The sequence below is a fragment of the Paramisgurnus dabryanus genome, chromosome 20 (assembly GCF_030506205.2).
Source record: "Paramisgurnus dabryanus chromosome 20, PD_genome_1.1, whole genome shotgun sequence".
Taxonomy (NCBI): Eukaryota; Metazoa; Chordata; class Actinopteri; order Cypriniformes; family Cobitidae; genus Paramisgurnus; species Paramisgurnus dabryanus.
In genome coordinates this window covers 17,664,204-17,691,930 of record NC_133356.1, presented here as the reverse complement: position 1 = coordinate 17,691,930, position 27,727 = coordinate 17,664,204, and the positions used below count along the sequence as shown (strand labels likewise).

Genomic DNA, 27,727 nt, shown 5'->3' with positions numbered 1-27,727 from the left:
CCTTTTTGCCCACTTCCTTTGAGTGACCACTTCCTTCCTTTGTCCTTTTTGCCCTCATGCAGTCTGAGTAAGTCTGACTCCTGGATCAAAAGCCAAAGCAGGCTCATTTATTACACTGGAGATGCATTTCCTGTTCAACCAAAATCTCTTAATGAAGAATTTTTTGTGCACATGAATATATGGGTCATTACTGACAACACTGCATGCTGTAATTGGTCATCAAGTTGTCAAAGTATTTTCAGAAAATAATGCTCATCAGACACAATACCAGGAATAAATATCATTAGTTTGAGGTCATGAGCAAGTGCTATCATTTCAAACTCAGTTCTGCTATTAAATCAGTTCCTTTTCTGAGTGAACAATTTGTTTGAGCATTTTCTTAACTCGTGAAAGATTTTGTGAAACACTTCCTTGGTGGTGTATGGTGATGATGATTATACACCATATATGGAAATGATCGCAAATTTCATCATACACCCTTCCTCTCTCAGTAACACCAAAACACTTTACGTCATTTCCATTGTATCAAAATAGGTTTTATTTCACAGAATTGAACAGTGTCAAAACTTTAAAAATTTTGCATATAAATGTTTTAAAATTAAGAGCTTAAATTATGCCGACATAAAAAAGTGACATTCACAGAGTGGGTTTATTCCAGGGCAGTCAAGTTTTATCCGCTCGTCATCGACCACAAGAACCACAGAGATCATACAAACAGCAACATCTGTATTAGGCTTTAAGATTTTCTTTTAAGCTTTTGAGACAAAAATAAACATACAACCTGAAGGAAAGCAATGTGGGAAGGGAAAAAAGGAAACCAATGTAACATGGTTATGGCAGAAACCTTGACTAACTGCTATGGACATGTATGCATGTACAAACTAAATGCTGTATGACAGATTCACACAGAAATAACATTACTGCACATCTGACATAGATATCTGTGAAGTGTCATAGGCTTACTGTTGGGTATCAAAAAAAGCAGGTAATTCAAGTTAACATTCCGGTCTCTTTTTCCTGAGAGAGGGCTCTAGTAAACAAATCATTTTAACCTTGCAAATGGTTTGATATAAAGCAAATTAGGCATGTCTTACTTAAGGAAGATTAATTATGTTTTGTGCATGCATCTCATTTAGCTTTTTAGTATTTTTATTCCTGAAGATCACTTGCCTCCCCTAGTGGTGACATATTAAAACTTCTGAGGCTACACTATCAGAAAAAATGGTCAAAAAATGGTCCCAAGCTGTCAATGGGGTAGTAGCCTTCAAACAGGTCCTTATACGTACCATTTAGGTACAGATATATATACATTTGACACACCAATATGAATTCTTAAGGTGCAATGGTATACTTTTTTGAAAGGGTACCACTCCATGAGCTAGGGACCTTTTTATTGACAGTGTAGTGGTCTACATAACAAACACCTGGCTAAAAACCACATCCAGTATGTTTTACTGTTAATGTATGAAAACTGTTTAAATCAATATTCTTAATGCATCAGGCCATCATAATGGTCAATTTCTTAATTAGTGTCTTATAACTCAACAGCCCTTATTTTAATTAGATTCCCTTTGAAATTCTTTCCAGTAATGACAAAACAAGGAAGAGGTTATGAAGGCATTTTCAATCAGACCACAATTTATCCAACGTCTGTTAGTCCATATCATAGCCTTTCAAAGCCACAAGCCCTGGTTCTCAAACTTCACTTTTAACCCTTTCATGAAAGCCCTACACCCATGCTCAGTTTGTGAAACTTCCTATGAATCAACAATTTAAATCAACGTTCACAGGGCACCCACAAACTAAATCTCTACAAAAAGCAATACTGAACCCACCATTTCCAAAATTACATGAAACTAAATTAGCTTAGGAGTAATCAGGTATCAATTTGAAGAGATTTGTGTTAAAGATTAACCAAAATTTAATGTTTAAACTAACAATTACACCTATTTCTGCTTTTAAGCCACCAGGCACCAGGTGAACTTATTTAAGATTTTACTTTGTTAGGGAACGCAGAAATAAGGACTTTATTCTGCAACTCTCTATAACAACACATTAAAGAAAGGAGATGACAAACTTGAGCTACAGTACAAAACAAATCTCATCTGTTTGTATCTGCGTAACCCATCGCCCTTTGAATTAGTGTGGTGCCTTACAATTCCAGTAACATAAAAGACGACACATACATTTCTAAATGTTCACATATTTCACACAGATGCATCAGCCTGCATCAAACAATTATTTAACATGGATTTGAAAAAGGCTAAGCAAAAGTTAAGACCAACAGTTGAGGAAAAAGAAAATAGCATGCTTATGCGAGCCTTTGGAGGGTATAAAGATATGGATTGCAATGATTCAATATGGCCTAAATCAGTAGCACAGTACAGTTGAGACAATTCTGGAAAAATTTAGCCTCGTCTTAAGACAAATTGTTTCAGTCTGCTGTTAAATCACAGCCTCTGACTCTGTGTATTCAGCTTACTGACTCACAGCACAGCTAGCCAAGCACCCAACCCCACTGCTGTATAAGAGTGAAAAATATCCATGTCAGCATGCCACACAAGCACTCATGCCCCACAAAGAGAAAGAGAGAAAGAAGAAGGCAGGGGTGGGAGAGGGGTGCAGCTCTCCCCCTCAGTGGCCTTCAGCTGCCGTTTTGGGCTTGGACGCTTTCTTAAGACCCTCTTTTATACTCAGGGACTCCAGCTGCTCTATTGAATCTGCTGTATCCTGGCTTGTAAATGTCCGGGTGGCGCTGGTGTCCACAAACATGTTCGGGATGTCCTGACCGAAGTAGATCTTGCTGTTTGCTGCTATGGCCTGGTATTTCATCAGTTCCAGATACTCTGGTGTCAGCTTTATCTGTGGAGGAGGGAGACAGTAAGTCGATAAATGACCCAAGCACATCCTGTGTGAAATCGTCTCTATTGAAAAAATGTGGAAGTGCGCCTCCATGTGTTCACAGTTAGCAATAGCCCTGTTCCTATTTTCACAGCTGAACCTGAAGAATCTTTGAGCTTTGTTTAAGGAAACTTTTTTATGGTGTTTCATTTGAGGCAAGTTGATAGATTAGATTTCAGCAAGAGATTTAACACTAAAATTAATGAACTTAACGCAACAAAAGAGGTCAAGACATCACGTGACCCATTCTATGTACGCCACCATATTGGCAAAGACAGTCGGGAGCGAATATGAAATGAATGGTGCCAGCTGGATTTAATGGCAACAGAATTCAATGCACACTTTAATTCAAAATATGTACATCTAAAACTTAATAGATGAAACAGAACAGATGCCTATAATGCATTTTATAGTGTATTTAAAGTTATGTTCACATTTTAAACTCTTTCATGTCATTTCAGGGTTACTATTAAACATAAAAGCCAGAAATTCATTACACAAATGTCATTCTAATTGGCTCATTTTAAGGATTTCTCAAAATAAATCTCAAACAATAAAGCATTGATGGTGGAATTATGCAAATACCACTAAGCCAATAATGACTATATTATGAATTTCACCCTGTTATTAATGACAACATTGTGTATTTTACCCTGTTGGCTTCAGCAAATTTTCCAGCAGTGTAATACTCAGCATCTGCTCTCGCTTTCTCCCTCGCCAGAAAAGCAGCATCTGTTACGATAAAAAAAACTTTCATGAGCAAACCCAATGTGTGTGTGATGCATGCTATAAAAACACTGAAGGTACATCAAACCTTCTATTTCGGAGATCTTTTTCTCAGTTTCCTTCTCCATCACTTTTTGTTGAAAGTGAATTTGAGCAACCTGAGCCATTTTCTCAGCCTCTAAAAAGGATAACAGAACACCCAAGTGATGCACATGAATCTGAACACGAATATATTTTTCATTTATTTAGAGGAATCCCACCTATGATAGCCTTCTTTCTCTCAGTTTCAGCTTCCTTTTCAACAACTTTCTGTGTTTGAGCAGTGATGAGCAGCCTGGTCTTCTCTGCTTCCCTGGAGACAATCAAACAGAGGAAATCAGGATGTGTGATAAAAGAAAAAAGTGCAAAAGAAGTTACGGCAGAACGGCACATTAAAACCATAAATGATGACATAATTTTCATTTTTCTGTGAACTATCCCTTTAAAGACACCAAATTAAATTCAGGATAAACCAGCCAACTCACATTAGCTCATAGTTTCTTCTAATCGCCTCAGGAATTTTGGGCTTGGTGACTCGCACAGCCTGCAAAATAGCATGCAGATGAATGATTTCTACTATAGTTAAAACTGCAACCACACAGACTGAAATTAAAATCTTACCTGAATAGTGAGTCCGGGAGCCATTGCAATTAAGTCCTTCTGCAAAGCAGTCTTTAAGTTCTCATCAATTATGTCTGTCAAACAAAAACAACACAAAGAAATGAGTTCATTACTTCTTTAAATCGTCTTATTGAGAATTTACAGAGGACGAAAGAAGTTAGCAAAAACTGCAGTGCTCACAAAAAACAACAGCTCTAAATATCAATGACTTACCAAACAGCTCTATGTAGACTTCCTGTAGTGTGTGTACGCTGCAGAACTGATTCAGCTCATGGTGAATTTTGTTGAAGATGAGGGTCTTGTCATAATCTGCAGTGTAGTTCTTCACTATGTCAACCACTGAGAAGCAAAAGAAATGTGATGCATAGAAATAACATGAAAATACATACAAATAGAGTTACTAATAGAGTACTCCTAATCGTACCTGCTGATGGAACCAGCATGTTTACCACTTCAATTCTGTCAAAATAGATCATGACACCCCCACTGTGGAAAACAAAAAGTTCCTTCTATTTAAGAGTCCTATAGTATTTCCATAATGAATAATAAAGGACATTAATTTGATGTACTGTTAGGAATACCATGAACAGGAAGGTTTACCTGGTTCCACAAGGCACATTTTTAATTTCATCTGTTTGCAGGGTTGTCTATGAATGTGACACAAACAAATCAGCAGAAGTCAAACAAAACCTTTAAAAAATATGCATGATGGTAAACATCCACAGCTGCAGTAAATGCATGTTTGTTATTCATATTAATCAAAGCATTTGTACCTGGACTGATCTGTATGAAGTGATGAAAGGCAGCATTATATGGTAACCTGGGCCATTAGGACTGGTCAGCAAGGCTCCTCCTCTGAAAATAGATGAAAACTGTGATTATTACACAATTTAAAATAAATAAGAAACTCTGGATGAAAAAAATACACTAACATTAAAACCATCCTTAATCTGATGAGATTCTAAAAATCTGACTGACGTGATTTAGCCACTGAAACCCTTTATTATTTAATCTGTTTAGCAAAACATCTCACCTGTAATAAACTGCTAAATGCCCCTCCTCAATCTTGTGTATGGAAGAATGGAGCAGAATGGCCATCAAACCAGCCATTGCTGCAACTACTGCTCCAACATGTGCCATTATCCCTCATCCAGCATTCACCTGCTGAGAAACAGGATATAGATGTGAAGACTGAACTGATTCATAGGATAAACACACAATTTAGCCGACAAAATTTCAGAAATCAATACATGCTAAGGCACAGATCAAGCTGCCTTTTCTTTAACCCGCACTCCCTTGAACACATGCGCACACGCACGCACGCACACACCGAGATAACAGGTTCTCAAAGTCCACGAGAGTACAGAATTACTATGGAAATGCAAAAACACGCGGGCGCACACACACTTAAGATTTATATATACACTTATATATACACATCGTGAGCCCTATATGACACCCATAGCTATTTTAAGACAACGAATGTTAGACATAAAGCTATCAATGACTAGGAATTGGAGTCTCTGGCTGTGCTTCAAAAAGATATAAGCGGTGTACCTAGACATAATTTTAGTCACTACAGGCCAGTGCAGCGCTTTGCTCGAACGCGCCAGTGACAGTCAAAATGTGGTTTAGGCAGGTAACATGCAATGTTTAAAACACAGCCTCTTTGTATTCTATTCTGGTCATCTGAAGCAAATGACTTCCTTAAACGAAGCGCTGACTCGCCCGTACTACTGTACATGACAAATCCGATAGTAATGAGTAATCTGATGGTTCAGTTAGCCCACTCAAAACAAGAGTCACTGTACATTATGCTGATCATATTACTGTAGAAACCACCCCTGAAGTCATGCATTACTCAATTCACGTCCGCACGCTTTCCATGTCATACTAGCTACGGTTGGCTAGGCTAATTATTTGAAATACAAGCAAACATTATGGCAAAACGACGTTCTCTCAAGTTAAATGGGACACGCGAGGGACTAATAATAACGTTAGCCGAAATATGCATTTACCAAACATCTGTTTAGTTAATGGACAGTTAATTTCTCTTTCGCTGGACATTACTTTATTACTCACGAAGCAGTTCCCAACATTGTAGGTTGAAGGTTCCTGTCTGCAACGCTTTGTACTGATCATTTCCCTTTCAAAATCTGTCACAGACGTGCTTTCAAAATAAAAGTCATCATTGACTACCATAGTAATTTTTATTCTGCTTGACAAAATGTACTACCTTCCATTGTTTTAGTGTACTGATTTATTACAATAAGAGACGTAAATATAAACTATAAAATTGTGGAACTATAAAAAATAAATTATGTAATTATATTATATTATATTATATTTAAATAGTTTTTTATACATTTTATTTTATTATTTAATCTATTATAAGTTTTTATATCTAGTATGTTATGTAGTTAAAATAAATTTTGTTGATGTTATAATTTTTTATGAATAATTGTAATAATTGTAAAAAGTAATAATAGTAGTAGTATATATTAAAAAATTTAAAAAAGTCTTTATTTACCCCATACAACGGCCTTACCAAGTTGCACCAGTTCCTATGGAAACAGACGCACGCTCAGAGGGTCAGCTGACCTACTAAAATGGATGTGTTGGAAAGCTTAGAAGTTCGGTAAGTTTACTGTACAAATTGTTTGTTTAACAAAAATAATCACTGATTTTATATTAGATATCACTGATATCTAATTTGTAGCATGTGAGATTGTTGTGTCTGAAAAAAAAATACGACGATTCTACATTTGTATTGGTATAGCATTCAGCGAATATAAAAAAAGTCTTTATTTTTGTTTAGGTGGGTGCAGGGATACACCAATGGTACAGTTAAATTTGTCAACAAGGAAACAGCGTGTTACACCTGCGGAAACTTCATTGTTTTCCTCAATGTGGAAACTAAAACGAGGAAGATTCTTCAGACTCCCGGTTCTGGCATTGGAGCCTTTACAGCCAGTGGACTTTGCAGTATCCTTGCCTTTTCTGACCTGAAACTGCATCCTTCAATCTTTATCTATAACTATCCAGAGCTTGACCTCATGTGTGAACTGAAAGGTCAGTCATGATTCAAAAGCACTTAAACATTCTGCACCTAGATCTGACTTATTTCCATGCACATACAGGCAAAGACATAATTTACTGCTCTTCAAAAAATGTTAAATGTTGTTACAGGTGTATACAAATTTTACTAATGGGGTTGTTTTTGTTGTTTAGGAACAGCTAAACTGGGCTACACAAATCTGACACTGTGTGATGCTGGTCCTTATTTAGCCTGTGCTTCCTCTATACCTGAACACACCATCACATTATGGTAAAATGTTGAGATGCTTTTAACCTGTCTCACTGACAAACCTCATTTTACATATATATCAAATAATTTTTTATAAAGTTTAGGAAACCGAGCTGCTAGTCAAAAGATAGGTCATTAATAGCTTAGTTTCAAGTAGTAGCAAGCCAATAACAGAAGAAAAGTACAATACTACAATCCTTGTATGACAGCAGCCTTTGCACTTAAGCAATACTTAAAGGGATAGTTCACCCAAAAATGAAAATTCTGTCATCATTTACTCATCCTCATGTTGTTTTAAACCTGTATGAATTTCTTTCATCTGAGGAATACAAAAGAAGATATTTTGAGAAATGATGGTAAACACACAGCATATAGTGTCCATTGACTTAAATATGATGGAATTTAATGGGTACCATCAACTGTGTGCTTTCCATCATTTATCAAAATATTTTCTTCATCATTTATCACAATACTTTCAAAATATTTTATCCTACTATGGAAGTCAACGGACACTATATGCTGCATGTTTACCATCATTTCTCACAATATCTTCTTTTGTGTTCATCAGAAAAAAGAAATGCATACAGGTTTAGAACAACATGAGAATGAGTAAATGATGACAGAATTTTCATTTTTGGGTGAACCAAGATAATGGAGATAGACTATTGTAGCTGAAATTTGAAAATACCATAGCTTCAGTAGTGTATATACACTTACCTGTGTAGTCAATAAATATATAAACACTTTTAGCATTATGCTATTTACAGTATTGTAGAATTAGCATAAAATCTTTTACTTTTGGCATTGCAGTTTTGGTTTTAAGTGTGATTAATCTTAACTCTTATAGGAACTGGGAGAGTGGTGTTCCACTTTGTAGCCATCCACTAGTGGAAGAGGACATCACAGATCTGCTATTTAATCCCATGAACTGGTGTCAAATTTGTGCTGTAAACTCAAGTTCCCTCACGATCTGGAATGTTGAAAAATGTGGCGACTTTCATTTGATGAAGCCAAGGTAGAGTATCTGTCTCACCAGCAGATGTCACTGTTAATTGATTATTACAGTTTCAGTGTAACAGTAGTCTTTTCTTTGTTTGTTTTGTAGTGTTGTTCATCTCCCCGCCATTGATGGTTCAGTGGTTGAGCATGAGGCAAAGCCATTTCATATACCCAGTAGTAAAATGACATACTCAGGTCCCCAGATGCCCATTTCAGCAATCGCTGGACTGAGTGGGGACAGAGCTGACAACTATGTGGTACTGGATTTTTTTTACATAAAGTGGTTTCATAATACAATAATTATTTTTAAGATGAACCTGCTGCATGTAGGCATCTCAAATAATCTAAACTACATTTTTCCTAAGGGCTTTTTACTATCAAAACAATAATGCATCATCATAATTAAACGGAAAAAAACCTTCCTTTTGTCTTTCTCAACAGCCTTTGGAACAAATAAAACCAAGGATGTGTGCAAGTGCCATCTGCTGGTCATCTTCGTCAAACCTTTATGTTGGTAGCAAGGAAGGCTTTCTGCTTTGTGTAAATCCTGATACTCTAATCATCTCTGTTCTATACAATCCTCAAACTAATGCAATCATTAATGGTAAGCGCTATCTCAATTTATTGTGCTCAAGATAAAAAAATCTTAACTTTTGTTAATAAAATTTTGTTCAATTTGTTATTGCTTTGGGTTTTTTTTATTACAGATGACAGTGAAACTTCCCTGCAGAAGGGCAGTTTTCAGAGCTTAGCACTGCAGGACTGCAATCTCTTTGCTGCAGGAGATGTAAGAAATGATATTCATTATCTCCCTGATGAAAGCCTTCCATACAGAGGGATATTATTTTGTGGTGTTACTTTATGTTTAGAAATCATGGCAATTTCTTTGCAGGAAGGCATTTTACGAAACATTAAAATTAAAGGAAATAAACTGGAGGTGGTTCAGACTTGGGCTTTAGATAAGGCAGTATCAGCTATGATCTTTTCTCCTGACTGTGAGACACTTCTACTAACGTACAGTACAGTAAGTGAGATTATTTTTCAGTGAGTTTAAAATAGTATAATATGAATATGCAATAAATATGCAATGGTTTTTATGTTAATCATGACAAATAATACATTTATATATAAAGTAAGCCTTTTCCAAAACATTTTAAATTATTTAACTACATTTTGTTCATAAATCTTTATCACATATACCATATTTATGCCAGAATGAATGTTTAACCTGAACATTATCAAATCTTGATTAGATTTTCTGGTACTTTTTCTTAGGGCTGTGTTTACAGATTTAAACCTTTGCTAAAGGATGAAGTTGTCAATGTCCGGGATGTCCTCTTTGGAGATTTTGTGGCTGTTGCTCCATTATACACTGATAAAAACATCTGTTTGGTAAAAACAATAGCAGTGACAATGAGTTAATTAACTGAAAACTGCCATTATTGCATTCCATTATTTCATATTGCATTTTTTTACTGTAGTCAGCCACAGAGGCAGGAGAGGTGCAGCTGTGGGCCGTTGATGGTGGACTGTGTGTGGGCTCCATCTTCCTGCACACAAAGGTTAGTGATGTAGTTAGAGGATCAACACAACACCAGAGTAATTGTTTATCAGATAGATCAGTTTGTTATATATAAACCTGTGTTATTTAACCTAACTTCAGGTGACCAGTATGGCATGCTGCCTCATAGCACAGTACGCTGTTGTAGGGACAGTCACAGGAGACGTCTTGTTTTTAGAGATGACCACAAAAGAGAAGCCCAGACTAGTACATAGAATTCATCTGTACCATGTTCCAGTAGACCATATTGTGTGAGTTTCTTATTTCGGTACTATTTTTTAAACAATCATGTTTGTTGATAATTGGATTTAATTAGTGGACTGAATCTCAATTGTGTATCATCTTCTGAATAGGTTTGATCAAAGTGGCAACTTCCTTATCACTGGAGCATCAGACGCTCGCATTTTTGTGCTGGATGCAAGGCCGTCAAAAGGATTTGAAATTATTGGATGGATCGGTACTTTTTAGAATTGCATATTTTGTAGTTTTTTGCCTTGTGTTTGGAGTTATTATTTTTAAGAAATGATTTAACTTTATTTCAGAGGTTCCAGGTGCCATTATTAGCCTGTCTACTCAGTATAACAACGAGAAGAATCAGGTTAAAGTGCTGGTGCTATGTAGTAAACAGGTAGAGGGGAAGACCAACAATGGAAGTGTGCTTCTGCTACTGACCTTGTTTGTACAGCAGCTCACAGGTACTTCAGAAATATTTTGAAATTCCATGTACATGGCAAACAATGTTTGGATGATACTAAACAAACTAAAATGATACATACTAAAAGTTTTGTGTTTTTTTTCAGGACACACTTTAAAATGTAAATCTATTTGTAAATACATTCAAATATCAAACCAAGGGTCATATATTAAAGAAAACTCAAGCAAATCACAAATAAAAGTTTGTTTTGGGGAGAATATTATTTAATGATGTATAAAAAACAGGAAGAAATAAAAAAATTGGACCCAAGATTCCAAATACTTTTTGTATTATTACTGTATTACTGTCTCAATTCCAGCGATGTTTCTTAAAATAATTTGCCACTCCCAGTCTCAACAGGTTGTGTGGATGTTCGCGGCTGTCTGCGAAAAGAAGTCCTTCACAGCTGTCTGTATGAGCTCCCTAACACTCTCTGCTCTTGTGTTTTGGCCACCAACAAGATACTTGGTTACTCCCAAGAGAAAAAAGTCTTGCAGCGATTTGTTATCCCCGAGGTTGTGTAAAAACAAATACCATTCACAGTCAATGACAGATTTATTTTGTTTGTTTGGCACTGCTCCTAACTAGTTCTCATGTGATATACAGAGTGAAGAAAACCTCTCCCAGGTTCAAGAACCACTCCAGTTAATCCCAGAGAAGGAGGAAGAGGGGCTTCAATTAAGCCCTGCATTTCTACAGCTCTCTCCTCACCAAACCTGGTTAGCAACAGTTGGCAGGGATGGACTGCTGCGAGTCTGTGAGATCTCCACAATGGTATTGTCTGTTCAAAATGACTCATTCTTAATTTCCCGTGTTTACGTGCACTGGGCTAGGAGCAACATGTTTTTAGGAAACGACCCAAATTTCTTACAGCTATGTTCATGCACCTTTGACATGTAGGACAGGTACGTGCAGCTGCAGTGCCACTCATGTTGGCAGGGTGGAGTTGGCTCTGTTTGTTTTTCTCCAGACAGTCAGACTCTCTTCACTACAGGCCTAAAGGATGGCTCTCTTGTCTGCTGCAGGCTCAGGTGACAAATGCTCCATGCATCAGCCATTAAAGAAGACTTCAGTAATGATACATTTATTAAACTGAGAAATATCACAGCAAACATTAATAGATTTAAAAAAAAATTATTTTGTTTCTCTTTTTATAATACCCCTTAAAGCTTTCAAACTGATCCTAAAACAAATATACATTCAAATTAAACAGATTTAGGCGCTCTGATGCTGACAAAGAAAATGCAGCTGCCCAGTATGACCAGTGGATAACTCATTCTTTTAAGTCCAAAGCGTCCTTAGAGAACACCATCCTCAACAAAATGTGTGACTGGGATCCACAAGCACAGTCCCCAACCAGATATTCTTCATTTCATGTAGGAGAGGTATTCACCATAATCACTTTTATGTTGTTTTAATAAAACTTAGGAACTGTATTGTTTATTCAGATGATGTTTTATGTTGAACACATATTGTTGCCAATACAAAGTCATGCTAAAATTGATAAAGTGCTGGGCAGCCAAATATTGTCTTTTGTAATTATTGTTTTTTATTCAAAATATAATTTACTATTAAGATTCGAGTTTAACAAATACAATCAAAACATTGTGTATAACTTTAAATACAGTCAAGAATTTTGGCACTTCTGGGTTAGAATATAGTAATTGTCTTAATTGATTTACAAAAAAGTAATGAGACATTAAAGTGTACTCCATGACAAACATTTCTTTTGAATTCTTCCTAAAGGTCAGTGTTAACGGAAGGACACTTGATGAAGCTGAACAAGAGGAAAGCTACTCCGCATCTCCAATAAGTTTAACATGGCTTGATAGGAAACTTGCTGTGGTTAGTTCTCTTACTTACATTTATTAATCTCTATTTTAAAAAGATCTATGTGTGTGCTTTTTGTATGATTTTATATGCCAAGATACATGACCAGAGGCAAACTCCTTTCTATGAAAGAATAACCATAAATCTTAATTAGTACATATGAGTGGGATAGAAATTTCCCTATTCTGTCTTGGTTAATCATAGTCAATGGCTGCTTTTCACACTGTTGAAAACGTCAAAAGGACAAGTATATCAGTTTGGACATACTGCCATATCATTAAATTGAATCACACATTCCACATTTTCTCTGCAACAATACTGAAAAAAGGTCATGGATGGGTTGGGACAAGGCATAACTTTTTCATGAAGCACTGTTTACTTGAAACTAACTCGACCTACAGAAATGAAATAACGAAAATTCCTCCAACTAGAAAAATAGCCCCACCTCAAAAACATGATTTATACAACATCAAAGTTGGAAACAACAAATTGTAACAATTCTGGAAGTGCTTTATAAAACAAAAACATTAAGGGGTGGTTTCCTGGACAGGGATTACCTAAAGCCAGGACTAGGCCTTAGTTTAATTATGAAATATAACTACTTTTAACAAACGTGCCTCACTAAAAACATTACTTGTGTGCATTTTGAGGCAAAACAAAGGGCACTGATGTATTTTAATATATGTCAGCGCAAATTGTTTTAAGTTTGGACAGCTTTTACATTTATTTTAGTCTAGGACTAGTCTAATTCCTGTCCAGGAAACCGCCCCTAAAACCTTATAAACCCTCTGGATGGCTTGCCTGTTTAGGTTTCTTTTCTAAGTAAAGTACATTTATGTGAACTTTTTATTTATTTATTTTTAAAGTTTAATTATAATTTTTTAAACTGGACCACATATGCTGTTGTAGTGAGCCTCACATGGTGCACCAATTATGTAGTGATGCCATAAACAAGACACTAGGTCGGCCATTCCCAAACTGTGATCCGCGGACCACTAGTGGTCCGTGAGCGTACTGCAGGTGGTCCGTGTAAAGGCAAAATAAAATATAAAAGAATATATTTTATTAAGAAAAATATATATTTTTTAAGAAAATGTTTTAAGAATCTGTTGTACTGATGTGATGACCAGTTAAAGTTTTAGTGCTAGTAAGCCTATTAAGAAGTGCAGATAAATTCAGACATATTTTATTATGAGTATTATGACGTGGTCCGCGAAAATTCTTGATTACAAATAGTGGTCCACACACACAAAAAGTTTGAAAACCCCTGCACTAGGTCACACATCACCTGGAGTGTGTGCCAGATGACCTCCCTCCTTTACCTTAGGTCACCAGCTAGCGAATTTTCTCTTTCGGATAAGTAGGAGATTGCATTTTGGCACTTTTTGTTTCATGGCTGTGATTGGCTGTGGACATCAGAGGGGCTCACAGAGTGTGGCCCACTCTTTCTTCACTGGGTTAATTTGCGTAGCTTAAAGTTCGGCATTAAACTTTTAATCTATTTTATATGCATTTTTCACTTTCCAAACAACTTACAAAATACCAAGTCTTTAGTGAATAAGATTCCATATTCACCATATTGTTTCCATTTTGTGTATGAAAGAATGTAGAGATAAAGCCACTGCTTCTGAAATTTATGGCCACCCTACCTTAAGCCATAGGATGAGAGTGAGGGGAGTGATAGGGCAAGTCTTTTGGACCAATGCAAAGTCTTTTCATCTTTCCCGATCTAGCACTGAAGTTGACCTTCTTGACCCAAAGAGGGCGGTCTGGAAGTTGTCCTAGCAGTCTTATCTGATTGCATTGGGCATTTGTTTAAGTTAGCACACCAAAATATAATCCCAATGAAGCAAACATTTCTCTAATATGGCACTTTAACAGGGGTATTGCTATAAAGCCTGGAATGCCTTGTTGTCCACTGTTCATACACTGTAGATCAAGCTAAAGTTTTTTTCCTTGTAATAATTACCTTTGAAATATTTATGTTGTCTTTAAAAGTATTTACAAGTATTTTTCTTATTACCAGAAAAAATTTCACTACATAATTATATCAAATCTATTGAGATTTTCCATTGGGGTCATTGATCTCTACAGGTTTGTCAAGAGGAGGCCATGCAGTATTTAGAGACGAAGAACATCGTGAGAAAAAATATACAGGTTCTACGTGACACCGTAAGAGAAAGTATTTTATAAGAAACACTATTATGCTTGTACCATACATATAATTCTTGAAGAGGTTTGTTCTAAATGTCATTGGATCATTGCAGATCCAGGCTTTGATCCAGGAGAATGAGAATCTGCCAGACATAGAAAAACTTGAGCTACATGAGTTTAACCTGGACGTGGAAGAGCAGCAGAGAATGCAGAACGAGGGACAGCAGAAAGTTGCCAGGGTATAGTTGCCAGTTTATATTTAAATGATAATATTAATACATACAATATATTAACACAGTACTTACAGTATACTATTTTATCATTTTAAATAAATTAATTCAGTAATAATGAAAACAGTATACACTACAATACTTTTACATTTCATTAGATATAATAGAACATATTGAATGCTTACTGTGTGATGTTTCTGTGTGCATGATTTTAGTTGGATTTTTTATGTCAATTAAGGTGAGGAAGGAGATAGAGATGGAGAATCTCGCTAAGTGCTATCAGAGGGAACTTCTAAAGAGGGAATGCTGGGATTCTATGAAAGTCAAAGGAAAAGCTATTAAGGTATTTACCCTAAAAAGAAAGGGGAAATATGCACTCCAAGAACCAATATCCACAGATTTTATTTTGGATAAACTATAATTACTAGAAACATTATATGGTATCCAAGCATCTTTGCCCTTTGTTGCCCTAGGCCTTCTATTCAGAACATGAGGTGAATAACTACCCTATGAAGGAACGCACGGAGGAGGAACTCAGTGAGCTTCATAGGGTTGAGACCGTGAGGCGGTTTGAACAGACAGTTTCAAGAGTAAATAAATAAAACACTACTGAATCTGTTGAAATTTTTTCTTATAGCAACCATATTCTCAACTGATACTCAACATAACCTACCTTGGCAAAGTGTTTGTTTCGTTTCAGGTTAAACAAATTTTTACACAAATAATCTCAATATTCTTTATAGCTCCAAGATGTGCTACTAGATAGGAAGAAAGAAGTGGAAAAGGAAGAATCAGACGACAGTAAGACTGAAAATCCCGCTGTCACAGGCAGCTTGAGTTCCCTGTATGGAGGCTTCAACCCTTACCTCTACAACCAGTTTGACTTACACACCAGAGAGCAAAAAATCAACCAAGTCACTTTGCTAAAGGTGATTGCTGTTCTTGTTCTACTTTTCTGAATATAAACAAACTGTATGTGATAATATCCTATGGCTATTTTATAAAGGACGTTATCTACAAAGTGAAGATCTCATTTAATGAAGAATTTGAGGCTGTGTACAAGCAGAAGGAACAGGAGATCAATCGTGTTAGAGAGAAGAACAAGCGTATCTCTGAGATTATGGCTGAACTGGACCTAAGTGAACCCTTATGGGAGCCCACTCTTACAAATAATGAGTGTCCGGAGAGAGCCCTCACTGTGACGGACTCAGAGGTAACACAACAGGTCTTATAGGTTTAAGATTACTGCAACTTAACAACAGTCTTCTCTAACAAGTCTGAACTTAGACCCGTTTTAAATCATTTAAAATTTACTACAGACCTTAGCTAACGTCTTTTAATTATTTCACAATTTCTGGAAATCTCTCACATTCATTTTGATTTGTTGTTTTAAATAATGGACCTGACAGGCAAATTAATATGTGCGTTTCTAGATCAAGGTAGAGAAATACCTTACCCCCGAGCAGAGACAAACGGAAGAAAAACTAAGAGAGGAAGAAGATCGCCAACACCTTGCAGCTAAAGTATTACCTTGTGCTTTTAACAATTAATTTCCCTTAAAAAAAAAATATAGTTTCACTTAAATTACCAACTGTTTCTTATCGATTGACATAAGTTGTATATAACTGCAATACAAAAAGGTACTACCGGTACTAAAGTCATACCAGTGTTATTCACAGAGTGCTGTTTTCATTGCAGTCTGATAACTTGAGAGATCAAGCGCTTAATGTGATGATGGGTGGAGTTTTGGAGCTTAAAAAAGAGGATATCCTGAGGATGGTGAGGGGGCACGATTTTACTGGAAAGTTTAAGACAGGAAAGCTTTGTACCAAGAAGAAGAAAATACAGAAATAGCTAAATCACTTATAAGATATGTTTAACTTATAGGAAGTACCCCAGCCCGAGTTTATGTCAAAACCAGAGGTACAGTGGACAGAAGATGAACGAAAGAGCTTCAAAGTGTATGAGAAAAAAGCAAAGGAGCTGAAAGAGGAGCAAGAAAAGCACAGAAAGGTGTGTTTGCAGTTGTAGCAAAATAAAAAAAGAAAATTTGCCTGTATTCATAATCTTACAATATTAAGCCTTTGCAACAGTGGTTAAGTATATTCAAACATAAGTGACATTGTTTATGAGGTTGTTACTGTATATGGCTTTATATTATGCCAAATTTTTTTCTCCCATTATTAATGAACTCTTCTTTAAAGCAGACACTTCCTTGCATTTCAAAACTCAAGACCCTATTTAAACACTTTGACGTTTCACTTTTGCTCTAGGCATTACAGACAGAAATAAAGAAACTGCTGATGTCTGTAAAAGAGGCTACACAGACCTTTGATGAAAGACTCGTTAAGCTGTTTGAAAGGAAGCTGAAATCTGAGATGATTATTTACCAAGTAAGATGATACAATACAAAAATATGTTTTTGCATGTTACGGTTTCAAAGGTTAGCTGTTAAATGGATTGCCAGCTACTGTATGTACAGCAGTTATCTAATGTAATCTCTTAAAATTGTTGACTTACGTCAGTACTGTTTTTACCTGTCAGGAGGAGCTTAAGATTGCAAATCTGGTTCACGCTGTTCAAACTGAAGAAGAAATCCTGAATAGGGAGAAACAGTTGAACTTTAAACTTGAGAAGGCACAAATTGTAAAGGTGATTATGTTGATGTCATAAGTTTACATACACCTTGCAGAATTTGGAAAATGATGAAAATTTTGGAAAAAAAATGTTTTTATTTGGTCCTGTCCTGAACAAGTTATTTGACATGAGAAATGTTTACAAAAAGTGTGCGAAATTGTCAACATTTCCAGATTCTGCAAGGTGTATGTAAACTTATGAGCTCAATTGTATGTATTGTGATTTATTCAGCCTTGTTTGCGTATAATTTTAATGTGTAAGGAATTGGCATCACAAATTGGTACTTAATCTTTGAACAATTGCTGTTAATAAGACAGCAATGAAAAATCCCATGCAGGAATAAACTTGTATGGCGTGCTAATCCATTTATATTGAAGAATGTTGTGCATTCAATGTTCTGGCATATGAGTCACCTCTATTTCCTGACAGAATGAAATTGTGGAAGAAATAAAAAAATACAACAATGTTGTTGACCAGTTTAGAGACGTGTACGAAAAGGCAGTCGCTGAGGACAGGGTAAGGTCATAAGCATCTAACACCTATAGGCTATTGTATCACTGCATTTTGTTTTCCACTAAGTCTCTAAAGAATCATTTTCCCTTTTTGAAGCTACTTGACAAAGGATTTCGTAAAGACTTTGCTAGCATTCCCGGACACATTGTTGACCAGCTCTATAAGCTTTACAAACGCAGACCCAGGTATTATTTCAGAAAGTTGAGATAAAGAAACTTAAGTCATGCATTCATATAAAGTATTTCTAGTATTTTTCCTTTGATGTAATGATCACAGGGTTCAAAGGATGAAAACACAGACACAAAATAACCTGTTCAAGGAGGGTGCTCAGCTAGGTACAGCAGCATCAGAGGGACTCGCTCTTATGATGAAGGCAATGGAAGAATTAGATGCTCCAAAGAACATGCCTCAAGGATTAGATCCGGTTGTTTGGAAGAAGTTTTGCTTGGCCAGACAGACCAAAGTGGAAAGTGAACATCAGGTAAGAAAAGATAGACATTATGCAAATGAGCTTTAGATTAAGCTAATTAGAAGTGTTGCAAAAAATTTATTGGATTCTAATGTTGTAGATAAATCAAGAAGCATTGACCCTTGCAGAGATGCAGGCTTTTCTGCAGAGAAGAATAGATGAGGATGAGAGAGCTCATCTTGAAATTAAAAATCTCATTGCTGCTCTGAATGGGTGAGAATTTGAGTTCATTTTTAAATATTTAACAGTTTTTCCAATGCAATGGAAAAATATGTTTATTAATATCTCTGACCATAAATTCATACATATTGTTTTCCTAGTCTCAACGAAGAGAAGGAGATGTTCAGGTTGGACTGTATGGTGCAGGTTGTTCTGCAGCAAGGTCTGGTGGAAGTGGAGGCTAAAGACTTCATCGCTAATTATGAAGATGCTCAAATGATCCGTCGCAGTGAAATTGAGGACCTAAACAGCACCATCAGGGTATGAAGGAAAGTCACGCTATAACATATTGTGGTTTTCTTTAAGTGCATGCAATTTAACTCCTTCTACTATTGACCAAACAAAATGATATTTAAATCATCTTACATCATTATATAAACAGAGTAATTTGTAATTTGTAATTAGAGGGTGATGTCCTGTGAAGCACTTTGGTCAACTTTAAAGTTGATGTAAAAGTGTCATAATAAAAAAATATATTTTTTATTTTTATATATAAATATTATTAAATGGTCTATTCTTATCAAATTAACGACGACTGTATATATTGCTAATAATAAATGCACTAGCTTGTACTTTTGTTTTATTAATTCGTTAACAAATTATAAATGTGTTGATTATTGTCAGGCTTTAGGAGATCAGAAGATTGACACTATGGTGAAGTGTAAAGACGTCTGCAGAAAAAACATACAACAGCAGTGGGAGCACACGAGAATGAGCATGCAGCTGGAAGATCTCGCCAATAAAATCAGAGACATCCAGTTACTGCGCATCTCTCCAGAGATTCGAGAGGTTTTGACTTAAGATTTAGTATTTAATTTAAATAATATTTGTATCATTTTATTTGTATGATTAAAAATAGACCACAAATCTGTTCTTCTAGACTCCTGTAGCTCAGCACAATTTATTACATAAATTCAAACATATGATACTGCTTCATTATTTATGTTTTACCTTTTTCGTGTTAGTATCTGAATGAAACAGATCATGACAGGAAGATGTCGAAGCAGATCACAATAGAGAGGACGAAAGCGTTGCAAGACACGGTACATCTGTTCAATTAGTTTTTAAGCACCCAATCTAAGAAGATATTAAAGCTTTGCTCAATGCATATCAGGGCCTACTCAACACAGGTATTCAATCATTACATTAATCAAATTTAATAGCAGACATAACACGTGTCTCTCTTTGCCCAGGCTTATCAGAAGAAAACTGTGTGTTGTAATAAACGCCTACAACATCTGAACAAACAGATCAAACAAATGCAAGAGAAAAACAAATCCCTTGATTTGCAAGTAGCTGACGTGAAGAAAACTGTTGCAGAGATAAGGAAGATTTATGAGGATGCTGGTAACTACCAATAAAAATGAATAACTATTTTCATGCGTATCATAATTGTTTAAATCAAAATGGGTCTTGTTCATAAAATAACATAACACTTCTTCATAAATTATTCTTGATCATTCTAAATAAAATGCATTGATTTGGGTATTTTAAGGTATAATTTATACAGAAGCTGTTTGTCTTTCATGAATACTGCTCAATGACTTTGTCTCACAAACACTGAGCATTTAAATTTAGCTGTGATAAGAACATTTATTCTCTTTCTCATAATCTTTTTCCTTTTATTCAGGAACAGGAGACAGCCAGCAGAGAGAGGTGGAACAGCGCTACAAAAATATCACTCTAAGAACAAACCTGGTGAACCAAGCCAGAATGCAATCTGAAGAGATTATCTCACTGAGGAATGAGGTGGAGAAACTGCGCAAGAAGACCTTCCCGGTCTTTCCAGCTCAACATCAAATCTGATTCAGGATGCATAACTGAAGTTTATTACTACAGATTTAGGTTTAAACATAAAATGATTTGGTTAAATTAACATTTGACAACAAGAAATATTCAATAAATTACAAAAACATTTGCACATTTATGATCTGAACAGTTTCACTATCCAAATGTTATTCAGCTGAGGGTTGTTACAACCGGTTTAAACAAAGATGAAGAATTGTATGCAATAAATGTCAAGTGCCCGTAAAGTCCTCTTCTGTCCTATCAAAGTGCAGTATTTTGTCATCTAACCCCAAATTGTCTATGAGCTGGGAAAGGCTAAGTTTTTGTCCTTCTGTGGTCAGTTCATTCTGTAATTCATACAGCACAGATTGGGCACAGCTTCTCCATTTCTCTATAAGCGTCTGCAGCTGGGTCAAGTCATTCTATAAAAAAGTAATACAGGAAAAAACATCAGCAACCATACTGAACATAATCTTTTGTTGAGAAGTTACTTTAACTATTTAGAAACAACCGGGTACCTTTTTTCTATACATTTTGACCATCTTTAATCTTCGCAAGGTTTCTGATTTCTGTTTTACTTGTTTCTTTAGTTCTTCACATTGCTGAATCAAGTCATGTTCTGTGTTATGTTCGCAGTCTCTTTGCTCCCTCATATCATTTTGATTAATATCTGTCTCATTCTCTCTGTCGTCAGTCACATTGTGGTAAGTGTCTTCGGGTTGTGAAGTCTGTGGTTGGATGTCATCCTCAATTTTAAGGCGTTTCACAACACTGATCGGGGATGTGAATGTGCGCCGTGTTCGTTTTAACCTTGCCTTCAGTGAGGCACTCATGGGCTGCATAGGGGAAATACAGATGCAAAAACAGCATTTTAACAGTAATATGACCGCCAAAATCGCCTAATTTAATTATTATTTTAATAAAAAACGATAAACATACGCGTAACGGACATTTTACTGAGAGTATGTTAGTACATAAACAAACATTGACCAGTGACATATTACATTGACTATGGATACAGTATTTACAGCACGTGATAATGTTTGCTAATGTTAGCATCGTCCGACAAACAGACAATATTAGCAATGACAACATGATGGAGTAATTAAGCTGTAACGTTACCTCAGATTTACTTGAGCTACTTGATAAAGACCGTGTTGTATTCGGTGTAACGTTAGTTTCATGAATTGTCTGTTTTATCGGCGTTGTCTCCATGATGTACTCCAACAAACCTAAAATCGCTTACAGGAGAAACGGCTTCCTAATGTCACATTTTGTCTTATGTGAAACTGTAACAGAAAGAAAGAAACATGCAAAAGCCAATCTTCTTATTGTAAACATGTCGTGTGTTGTTTAAAAATGGTGCTAGTGCCATTATTGCTGTCGTCATTTCCGGGCTGTCTTTACCAACTTAGCATCTTGGGAAATGTAGTCGTTAAGCCTAATGTGATTGCTTCAGTTCAGATAGCTTCAATATTTTGCATGTAGTATTAATATGTTAGCCTCAGTGACATTAATGAACTAACTTAGTGTGCTCCCAAAAATTGATAATATTCAAATTATAAAGATAAAATACTTTTTTTAAATTTTAATTAAATGCTTGAAAGAACAGAAAAAGCATTTAATTCTTACATAGTCTTCACTCTCAGCAATGATGTCATTATGCACTTTAGCTTCTCATTCTCTAGGTTCTGTGAGTTTTTATTGAATTAAACAATAGGGGAATACAAAATCATACAATCACAATTTTGCATCATTTATAAAGTACATCCCTTATCTTTTTCAACAAACTTGTTTAAAATATGAATTTTCATTTTATTGTCAATTTCCAAACAACATGTACCACATTCTATAAAAAAAGATCATTGTATCAGTTATGGTGGCAAACTTATCAAATCAAATGCAGAGAACCACAATTTAACCATATAATAAAGTAATAACATGGATATTATCTATTTAAAATCTTAAATGTTTTTATTTTATTTTATTAGAAATTGAGAGGCTCAGATGCAAAAGCGCTAATCAAAAATGAAATAATAATATTAACCAAATGCGCGCTGCATGTTTGTCTTTGCTTAAAATGTTATATATATTAGAAACATTTTATAAGTTGTTTCTTTATAGAAAGGCCCCCAAAAGTAAAATCTGGAAGAGAACCAATTACAGGATTATACTTTTTATCTTCATTTTTGATAAGTTGAATTAGTTTGGAGGAAAGTTTGAGTATTCTTTTAAAACTACATTTGTCCCACAAATATGAATAAATTCAGTGTAAGGCTGTGAGGATAACTAAAAGTTACTAGCCTTTTTTAAAGGGGAAGGAGACAGTCAATGCGTCCCGCCCTAACTGTATATATAGCAGTTAGCAGTCATTAGTGGCTTAGAAAACAACAGAAGAATAAGTAAAACGGAGAAAAAGAATACAGAAAAAAGTGAAGAAGGTTCAGGTCACTGACCTGTATCATTGGCACAAGATGCAAATACATTTGTCTCCCTCACATTTTAAGATTCAGAAGAGAAGAATTAGTGGTGCATTTTTGGAACAGTTTGACTGCACCCATGTAAAAAGTTAAAACATCTGGTGTCAATGTTGACTTAAAGTCAAACTGTGATTCATTAGTGAAGTGATGAACTCAATTAAATATCTGGTTTAAAAAATGCTTGAAATGTGCACAGAAATGTATTTTCAGCAACCATCTTCTGCACGCACCCTGCTGCGAAACACTTTCTCAAAGTAAAACCTATCATTTAAAATGAAGGCTGTTACTTTTGTGGTTCAGTTAATTCAGTTTAGGGATCTTATGACCCTTTGCTTCTATCACTGAAAGCATTTTCTCTCCTGCTGCAGGGCTTTTTTTAGATGAATCATTTTAAAGCAAAAATTGGTCATGCTCTTTCACTTCTCAGCATGTTTTGTTATAGTTTGTGTGGGGTGTAGGACACTGGTCTCAGAGAGAGAAAGCATTAGGGGTGGGGTTTTGTGAGTCATGTGTGTTCTGTTGTGTGTATCAGTAGGGTGTGGTAAGAGGAAAGAATGTATCCAAGAAAACTAGGCACATGGCTCTTAGGGAAGCAACTCCTTTATATTTCCATGGTGAAAGTATGTTTGTGTCTAAATGTGATATGGAACATCTGCATTGTTCATGATTCAGCAGGAATTTAAGTGGTTAATTGAGATAATGAGAAGTGAGTCATATAAATTATAGCAATATGCATCATAGCATCAAATCAAGTCAGTGCTTGTCAAAAACCTGACTACAGGGCGGCTATAACTCAAAAAAGATTATATGAATGAATGTCTTTGTCCTGTGTTGTGTCTATTGTACAAATAGAGATTAGTTGAGTTGCTGATCCTTTAATCGTTAGTTTACGCATTCAGCAAGGTAAAATAATATGCGATAATGGTTCCTCTGAAAAACGTGTATTTCTTTAGTTTAGGGATATATTTTTTTTTAGATATAACTACATACGTTATATGTAATCCGCTAATTAATTTTTATTCTTGTTTTTATGATTGTTGTACTTCATTGAACAATTTTCTAAAACACACAGACAAGTGTGAAATCAATAAAAAACACTGCTTTAATATGTACTGTATTGCATAACCAAGCAATAAAAGCCAGTCAAATGACAAAAGGAAACCCTTTATCTGAAAAGAAAATAGCGTCACAAAAAAAATGCATACACTAAATCTGCCAAGTAACGCTTTGCTTTGAATCTAATAATGTCACTAGGTTTCTGTAAGGCTGGGGCCATCGGCAGGTCATAGCACACACCTATCTCTCAACAGGGAAAATCCTTTCACAGACTCTCAAAAAAACAAGGTCTGAAATGATCTGTTTTACGTTAGACTACTTGAAGCTAAACAAAACCTGTAATGTTTACACTGCTATGCCAACAGTGGTAGATTAATCCCACCTTCACAGATTTGAAGTGGGGTCTTTTTTCTATGTGAAGTTATTGAGACGTCCAGCCACACCTGCCTTCATCTGAACATGATCTAAAGCTTCAGTGTGCAGAATCATAAAGGATAAAACTGTGATTCCTGAGGGCATTGTATTCTTCAAAGTCTGTCTGTGTGTACCTGCCAAAAAGACAGGGGAGTGGCTCAGTTTAAAATCCAACCCAGGAGTTCTGTGAAAACTTGCCTGTAAAAGAAGCAAGAAACTAAACAGAATACAACAGATTTCAGGCAACAACATTCACATACTGCACAGGTGACGATTACGGACAACTCCCCAGTGGACGCTTAACTGGACTTTCTCTTTTCTTTCTCTATTAAAGAAGCAGAAATCATTTTTCTCTCTGCAAGGAACAAAGGTAAGGCATTTGGGATAATCTTACTTTTACACTTTCTTTTGCTTTATTACTTTGTCTTTTCTTTTTTTAACTTAATGGAGAGAAAAATAAGAATTATTTGCAAATGCAATGCCTGTAGTATTACTTTAGTTTTGATCTCCCTTGAAACATACACTCCTTTTCCATAGATTATATCCATCTGTTGCGTCCCTTGACAATACTAAAACATGAACAATAAGAATTCTTTCGATCTGGACCTTGTGTGTTCGACTGCGTTTTCGTTCAAATTTGAAATCTCACATGCTTCAGTAAAGATTAATCTAAAAGCCAGAAAACCATAAACATCTGATTGTAATTATTATAATGGGTTATTTTATACTTTAGTGTGGATGTGAAAATAAAGTTTACAATAAAAGAATCCTTTAAAAAAAATAAAGTCTAAAGTCTGAAGAATAAAAAACAACTGTGCATGGACAATCCTTACTAACAATACATAGATTGCTCAACGTGAGTCACTTTCCATTTTGTCCAGCTTTTGATTTATTGTGGTTTGTATTGAACTAGTGGTTGGTCTTCCATTTGTTATGGAAGATGTGAGGAAGGTGTGGTGGTGGTGATGAACAGCTTCACTCTCTTTAGTGCAAATATGAGACTCCGTAGTTGTCCTTGCAAGCCTTTGTTGGCACAAATTTTTATCCCTTTGGGCACTATTCTTTATTAATGTTGCTAGACGTGTGCCAATTTTAATTGCCGTTTGGATATATCTGAAATAAGGTTATCTTGTAAAAAGCTTTTGTATAGCATTTTGCATTGAAATATGAGAGGAATCTGCCGTGAAAAAGGAAGAAAACTTTTGTTTGTTAATGTGCTTTCGCGTATTACATTTCTTGTTAAAACCTGTTGCTGTGGGAAACAGGCAGAGTTTAACATTTCTCCATATGCTCTCCAGATTTAGTTTCAAAACCAAAGATTATGTAATTTTACACAGCCCAAAAGGAATGTTTGCTGTATGGCATCATTTATAAAAGTTAACAAACACTAAAACCTTTAAAGCTTCGTTTTTATGGTGTATGTGTATGTAGATCTATACTGTGAGTACAACAACTACTGGTAGTTCAAATTAAAGAAGTTTACTAAATTTACTGTTTGTAAAAACTTAACTACATACTGATTGAATGTTATCTTTCTTCAGTTAGTATGGAATGGACGATTTAAAACAGCATAGAAACTATTCAGGAGGAAGTTTAGGAGACAAAGGTAGGGATGTTTTGATCAATAACTTTTCCTCTTGCACTGAGTTCATTTAAATGTTTTAAATCCTTTGTAAAGATGTTTGGTTTGTGAAGACTTGCAGTGCCATCTGGTGGTTTTGTAATGTTATTGCAATGCATCTTTTTTTAACTGTATGTAATGTTTAAGTTTATTTCAGGTATAATTTTACTGCTTTATGAATGTGTTTGTTTAAATAAGAGCTGAACACATTCTTAAGACATTCATGTTCTCTAAAAACAGGCATACATGAAACAATTACAACAACTAGACTTGCGTCTCTACCCCCACGTAAGTTAGCGTAATTCATCCTTTTTCATTTATGTTTCTGACAGTTTCTCTGTTTTAAGTTAATCATTTATATAAATATTTAAGTCTATGAGCTTAAAGCTGTACTTTGCCATACACTGTCAGAATTATTTTTACAAAAATGTACCTTTCTGTTGTTGGGGTGGTACCCTAAGGTTCCGTTTTGTACCTTTAAATTTATACCTTTTTTGGGTACATAACTGTACCTCAGGATCTATTGTGTACCTTTAAAGGTAAAGTTAACTGTTTTGTTCCCCCTAAAATTCAGAGGCGGACACTACTTGAGTATTTAAGTAAATTTTCCAAGCATCTGTGCTTTATCAGAGTGTTTGTCTTGGAAAAAAATAGTACTTTACTTTACTAAAAAATGTTCTACATTCTAAAGCATAGAATCATACTGTGTATTCCTTTTATATTGCATATTAAAATTGGTTTAATACCTAATTACATAAAAATTTTGTACTTTTACTTTTCTTGAGTAAAAGTACAAAAGTACTTTTTACTTAAGTAAAAGTAAAAATGTACTAAATGTTTAATGTACTTAAATATTAAATATAAACCAAAAACTTGGTGTAAAAATCATGATAATATGCTTCGGAATGTATGTTTTCCAAATAAAAACACTGATAAACTACGAATACTTAAAAATTTACTTTAAAGTAAAAATACTTAAGTAGTGTACGCCTTTGCTAAAATTTAACTGGAACAAATTGTTCCTTAGGGTACACATTAGGTCCTTAGAAAATAACATTGTACCCCAAAAGATAGCATTTTGTATACCCATAAAGGTACAAAAATGAACTTTGAGGGTACCACGCCAGCGACAGAAAAGGTACAGTTCTGACAGTGTACTGTACGGCTGTATTTTTACAATATGTGGTCAAAGTTGCTGCAGTTTATCATGTTTATAACTTTCAGGAGGCTTCACTGCGTCCTCCAACAAGGGTATGTCAAGTAACACTGGAGCTTCTAGCCTGGATAGGAACATTTTAACCCAAAGCAACGGCAGTTCTTATTTCTTTTCTTGTAAGCAATATTATTTAATACTGACACAACAGATTCTATTAGCTTTTGCATATAAGTTAAATGTCTTATTTTTTATCTTATAAAAGATAAAAGTATAAACATTTAATAACACTGAGCTAAAATTAGCCTTGCGTCT

At 35.3% G+C, this 27,727-nt stretch overlaps 4 protein-coding genes across 11 annotated transcripts in view; 2 read left to right on the top strand and 2 right to left on the bottom strand.

Moving 5' to 3' along the window:
- Positions 1 to 514: 514 nt before the first annotated feature.
- On the bottom strand, positions 515 to 6,509 carry erlin1 (ER lipid raft associated 1). 6 transcript variants are annotated; one of them, XM_065296764.2, is made up of 12 exons: positions 6,358 to 6,509; positions 5,321 to 5,448; positions 5,061 to 5,142; positions 4,888 to 4,934; positions 4,712 to 4,773; positions 4,501 to 4,626; positions 4,288 to 4,361; positions 4,152 to 4,210; positions 3,888 to 3,979; positions 3,716 to 3,805; positions 3,554 to 3,633; positions 515 to 2,862 (listed from the first exon to the last, which is right to left on the bottom strand). In XM_065296764.2, the coding sequence occupies exons 2-12, from the start codon at positions 5,425 to 5,427 to the stop codon at positions 2,635 to 2,637; spliced, it is 1,047 nt and encodes a 348-aa protein (XP_065152836.1). In that variant the 5' UTR covers positions 5,428 to 5,448; positions 6,358 to 6,509; the 3' UTR covers positions 515 to 2,634. The 6 variants fall into 6 exon arrangements, with proteins under 6 accessions (XP_065152836.1, XP_065152837.1, XP_065152838.1 ...); XM_065296765.1 differs by having other exon boundaries at positions 6,370 to 6,509; XM_065296766.2 differs by having other exon boundaries at positions 5,321 to 5,451; positions 6,370 to 6,494.
- Positions 6,510 to 6,832: 323 nt separating this feature from the next.
- cfap43 (cilia and flagella associated protein 43) lies at positions 6,833 to 20,823 on the top strand. Of its 2 annotated transcripts, none has more exons than XM_065296762.1 (38): positions 6,833 to 6,925; positions 7,106 to 7,359; positions 7,519 to 7,615; positions 8,442 to 8,609; positions 8,700 to 8,850; positions 9,035 to 9,197; positions 9,301 to 9,380; positions 9,486 to 9,617; positions 9,869 to 9,985; positions 10,075 to 10,155; positions 10,257 to 10,405; positions 10,508 to 10,611; positions 10,697 to 10,849; positions 11,200 to 11,363; positions 11,455 to 11,622; positions 11,749 to 11,879; positions 12,062 to 12,224; positions 12,595 to 12,693; positions 14,773 to 14,850; positions 14,946 to 15,071; positions 15,301 to 15,405; positions 15,536 to 15,652; positions 15,806 to 15,991; positions 16,069 to 16,275; positions 16,496 to 16,585; positions 16,761 to 16,841; positions 16,950 to 17,075; positions 17,336 to 17,455; positions 17,607 to 17,714; positions 18,129 to 18,215; positions 18,309 to 18,397; positions 18,489 to 18,693; positions 18,782 to 18,894; positions 19,002 to 19,161; positions 19,525 to 19,689; positions 19,866 to 19,943; positions 20,094 to 20,247; positions 20,531 to 20,823. In XM_065296762.1, the coding sequence occupies exons 1-38, from the start codon at positions 6,897 to 6,899 to the stop codon at positions 20,704 to 20,706; spliced, it is 4,974 nt and encodes a 1,657-aa protein (XP_065152834.1). In that variant the 5' UTR covers positions 6,833 to 6,896; the 3' UTR covers positions 20,707 to 20,823. The 2 variants fall into 2 exon arrangements, with proteins under 2 accessions (XP_065152834.1, XP_065152833.1); XM_065296761.1 differs by having other exon boundaries at positions 12,062 to 12,233.
- Positions 20,733 to 22,230, bottom strand: sfr1 (SWI5-dependent homologous recombination repair protein 1). The gene is made up of 3 exons (XM_065296769.2): positions 21,811 to 22,230; positions 21,207 to 21,524; positions 20,733 to 21,110 (listed from the first exon to the last, which is right to left on the bottom strand). The coding sequence occupies exons 1-3, from the start codon at positions 21,901 to 21,903 to the stop codon at positions 20,919 to 20,921; spliced, it is 603 nt and encodes a 200-aa protein (XP_065152841.1). The 5' UTR covers positions 21,904 to 22,230; the 3' UTR covers positions 20,733 to 20,918.
- Positions 22,231 to 24,769: 2,539 nt separating this feature from the next.
- The window catches only part of col17a1b (collagen, type XVII, alpha 1b), a 30,845-nt gene continuing 27,887 nt past the window's right edge, over positions 24,770 to 27,727 (top strand). Inside the window, exons 1-4 of one of the 2 annotated variants that reach the window (XM_065296756.2) lie at positions 24,770 to 25,008; positions 26,184 to 26,244; positions 26,500 to 26,547; positions 27,484 to 27,591. In XM_065296756.2, the coding sequence (XP_065152828.1) occupies positions 26,190 to 26,244; positions 26,500 to 26,547; positions 27,484 to 27,591 (211 nt within the window). In that variant the 5' untranslated portion in view covers positions 24,770 to 25,008; positions 26,184 to 26,189. Of the gene's footprint in view, positions 25,009 to 26,179; positions 26,245 to 26,499; positions 26,548 to 27,483; positions 27,592 to 27,727 lie in introns of both variants that reach the window. The other variant, XM_065296755.2, reaches the window with a different exon arrangement.

What these genes read in the sequence shown, in the direction of transcription:
- erlin1 (XM_065296764.2), bottom strand. Translation starts at nt 5,427, where the DNA reads ATGGCACATGTTGGAGCAGTAGTTGCAGCAATGGCTGGTTTGATGGCC. An exon ending in CTCCCGGACTCACTATTCAG is followed by an intron (nt 4,211 to 4,287) that starts GTAAGATTTTAA and finishes GCTATTTTGCAG; the next exon opens with GCTGTGCGAGTCACCAAGCC. An exon ending in AATTTGCTGAAGCCAACAGG is followed by an intron (nt 2,863 to 3,553) that starts GTAAAATACACA and finishes CCTCCTCCACAG; the next exon opens with ATAAAGCTGACACCAGAGTA.
- cfap43 (XM_065296761.1), top strand. Translation starts at nt 6,897, where the DNA reads ATGGATGTGTTGGAAAGCTTAGAAGTTCG. An exon ending in TTGGAAAGCTTAGAAGTTCG is followed by an intron (nt 6,926 to 7,105) that starts GTAAGTTTACTG and finishes ATTTTTGTTTAG; the next exon opens with GTGGGTGCAGGGATACACCA. An exon ending in AGAAGGCACAAATTGTAAAG is followed by an intron (nt 17,715 to 18,128) that starts GTGATTATGTTG and finishes ATTTCCTGACAG; the next exon opens with AATGAAATTGTGGAAGAAAT.
- sfr1 (XM_065296769.2), bottom strand. Translation starts at nt 21,903, where the DNA reads ATGGAGACAACGCCGATAAAACAGACAATTCATGAAACTAACGTTACA. An exon ending in GTAGCTCAAGTAAATCTGAG is followed by an intron (nt 21,525 to 21,810) that starts GTAACGTTACAG and finishes TCCCCTATGCAG; the next exon opens with CCCATGAGTGCCTCACTGAA. An exon ending in TCAAAATGTATAGAAAAAAG is followed by an intron (nt 21,111 to 21,206) that starts GTACCCGGTTGT and finishes ACTTTTTTATAG; the next exon opens with AATGACTTGACCCAGCTGCA.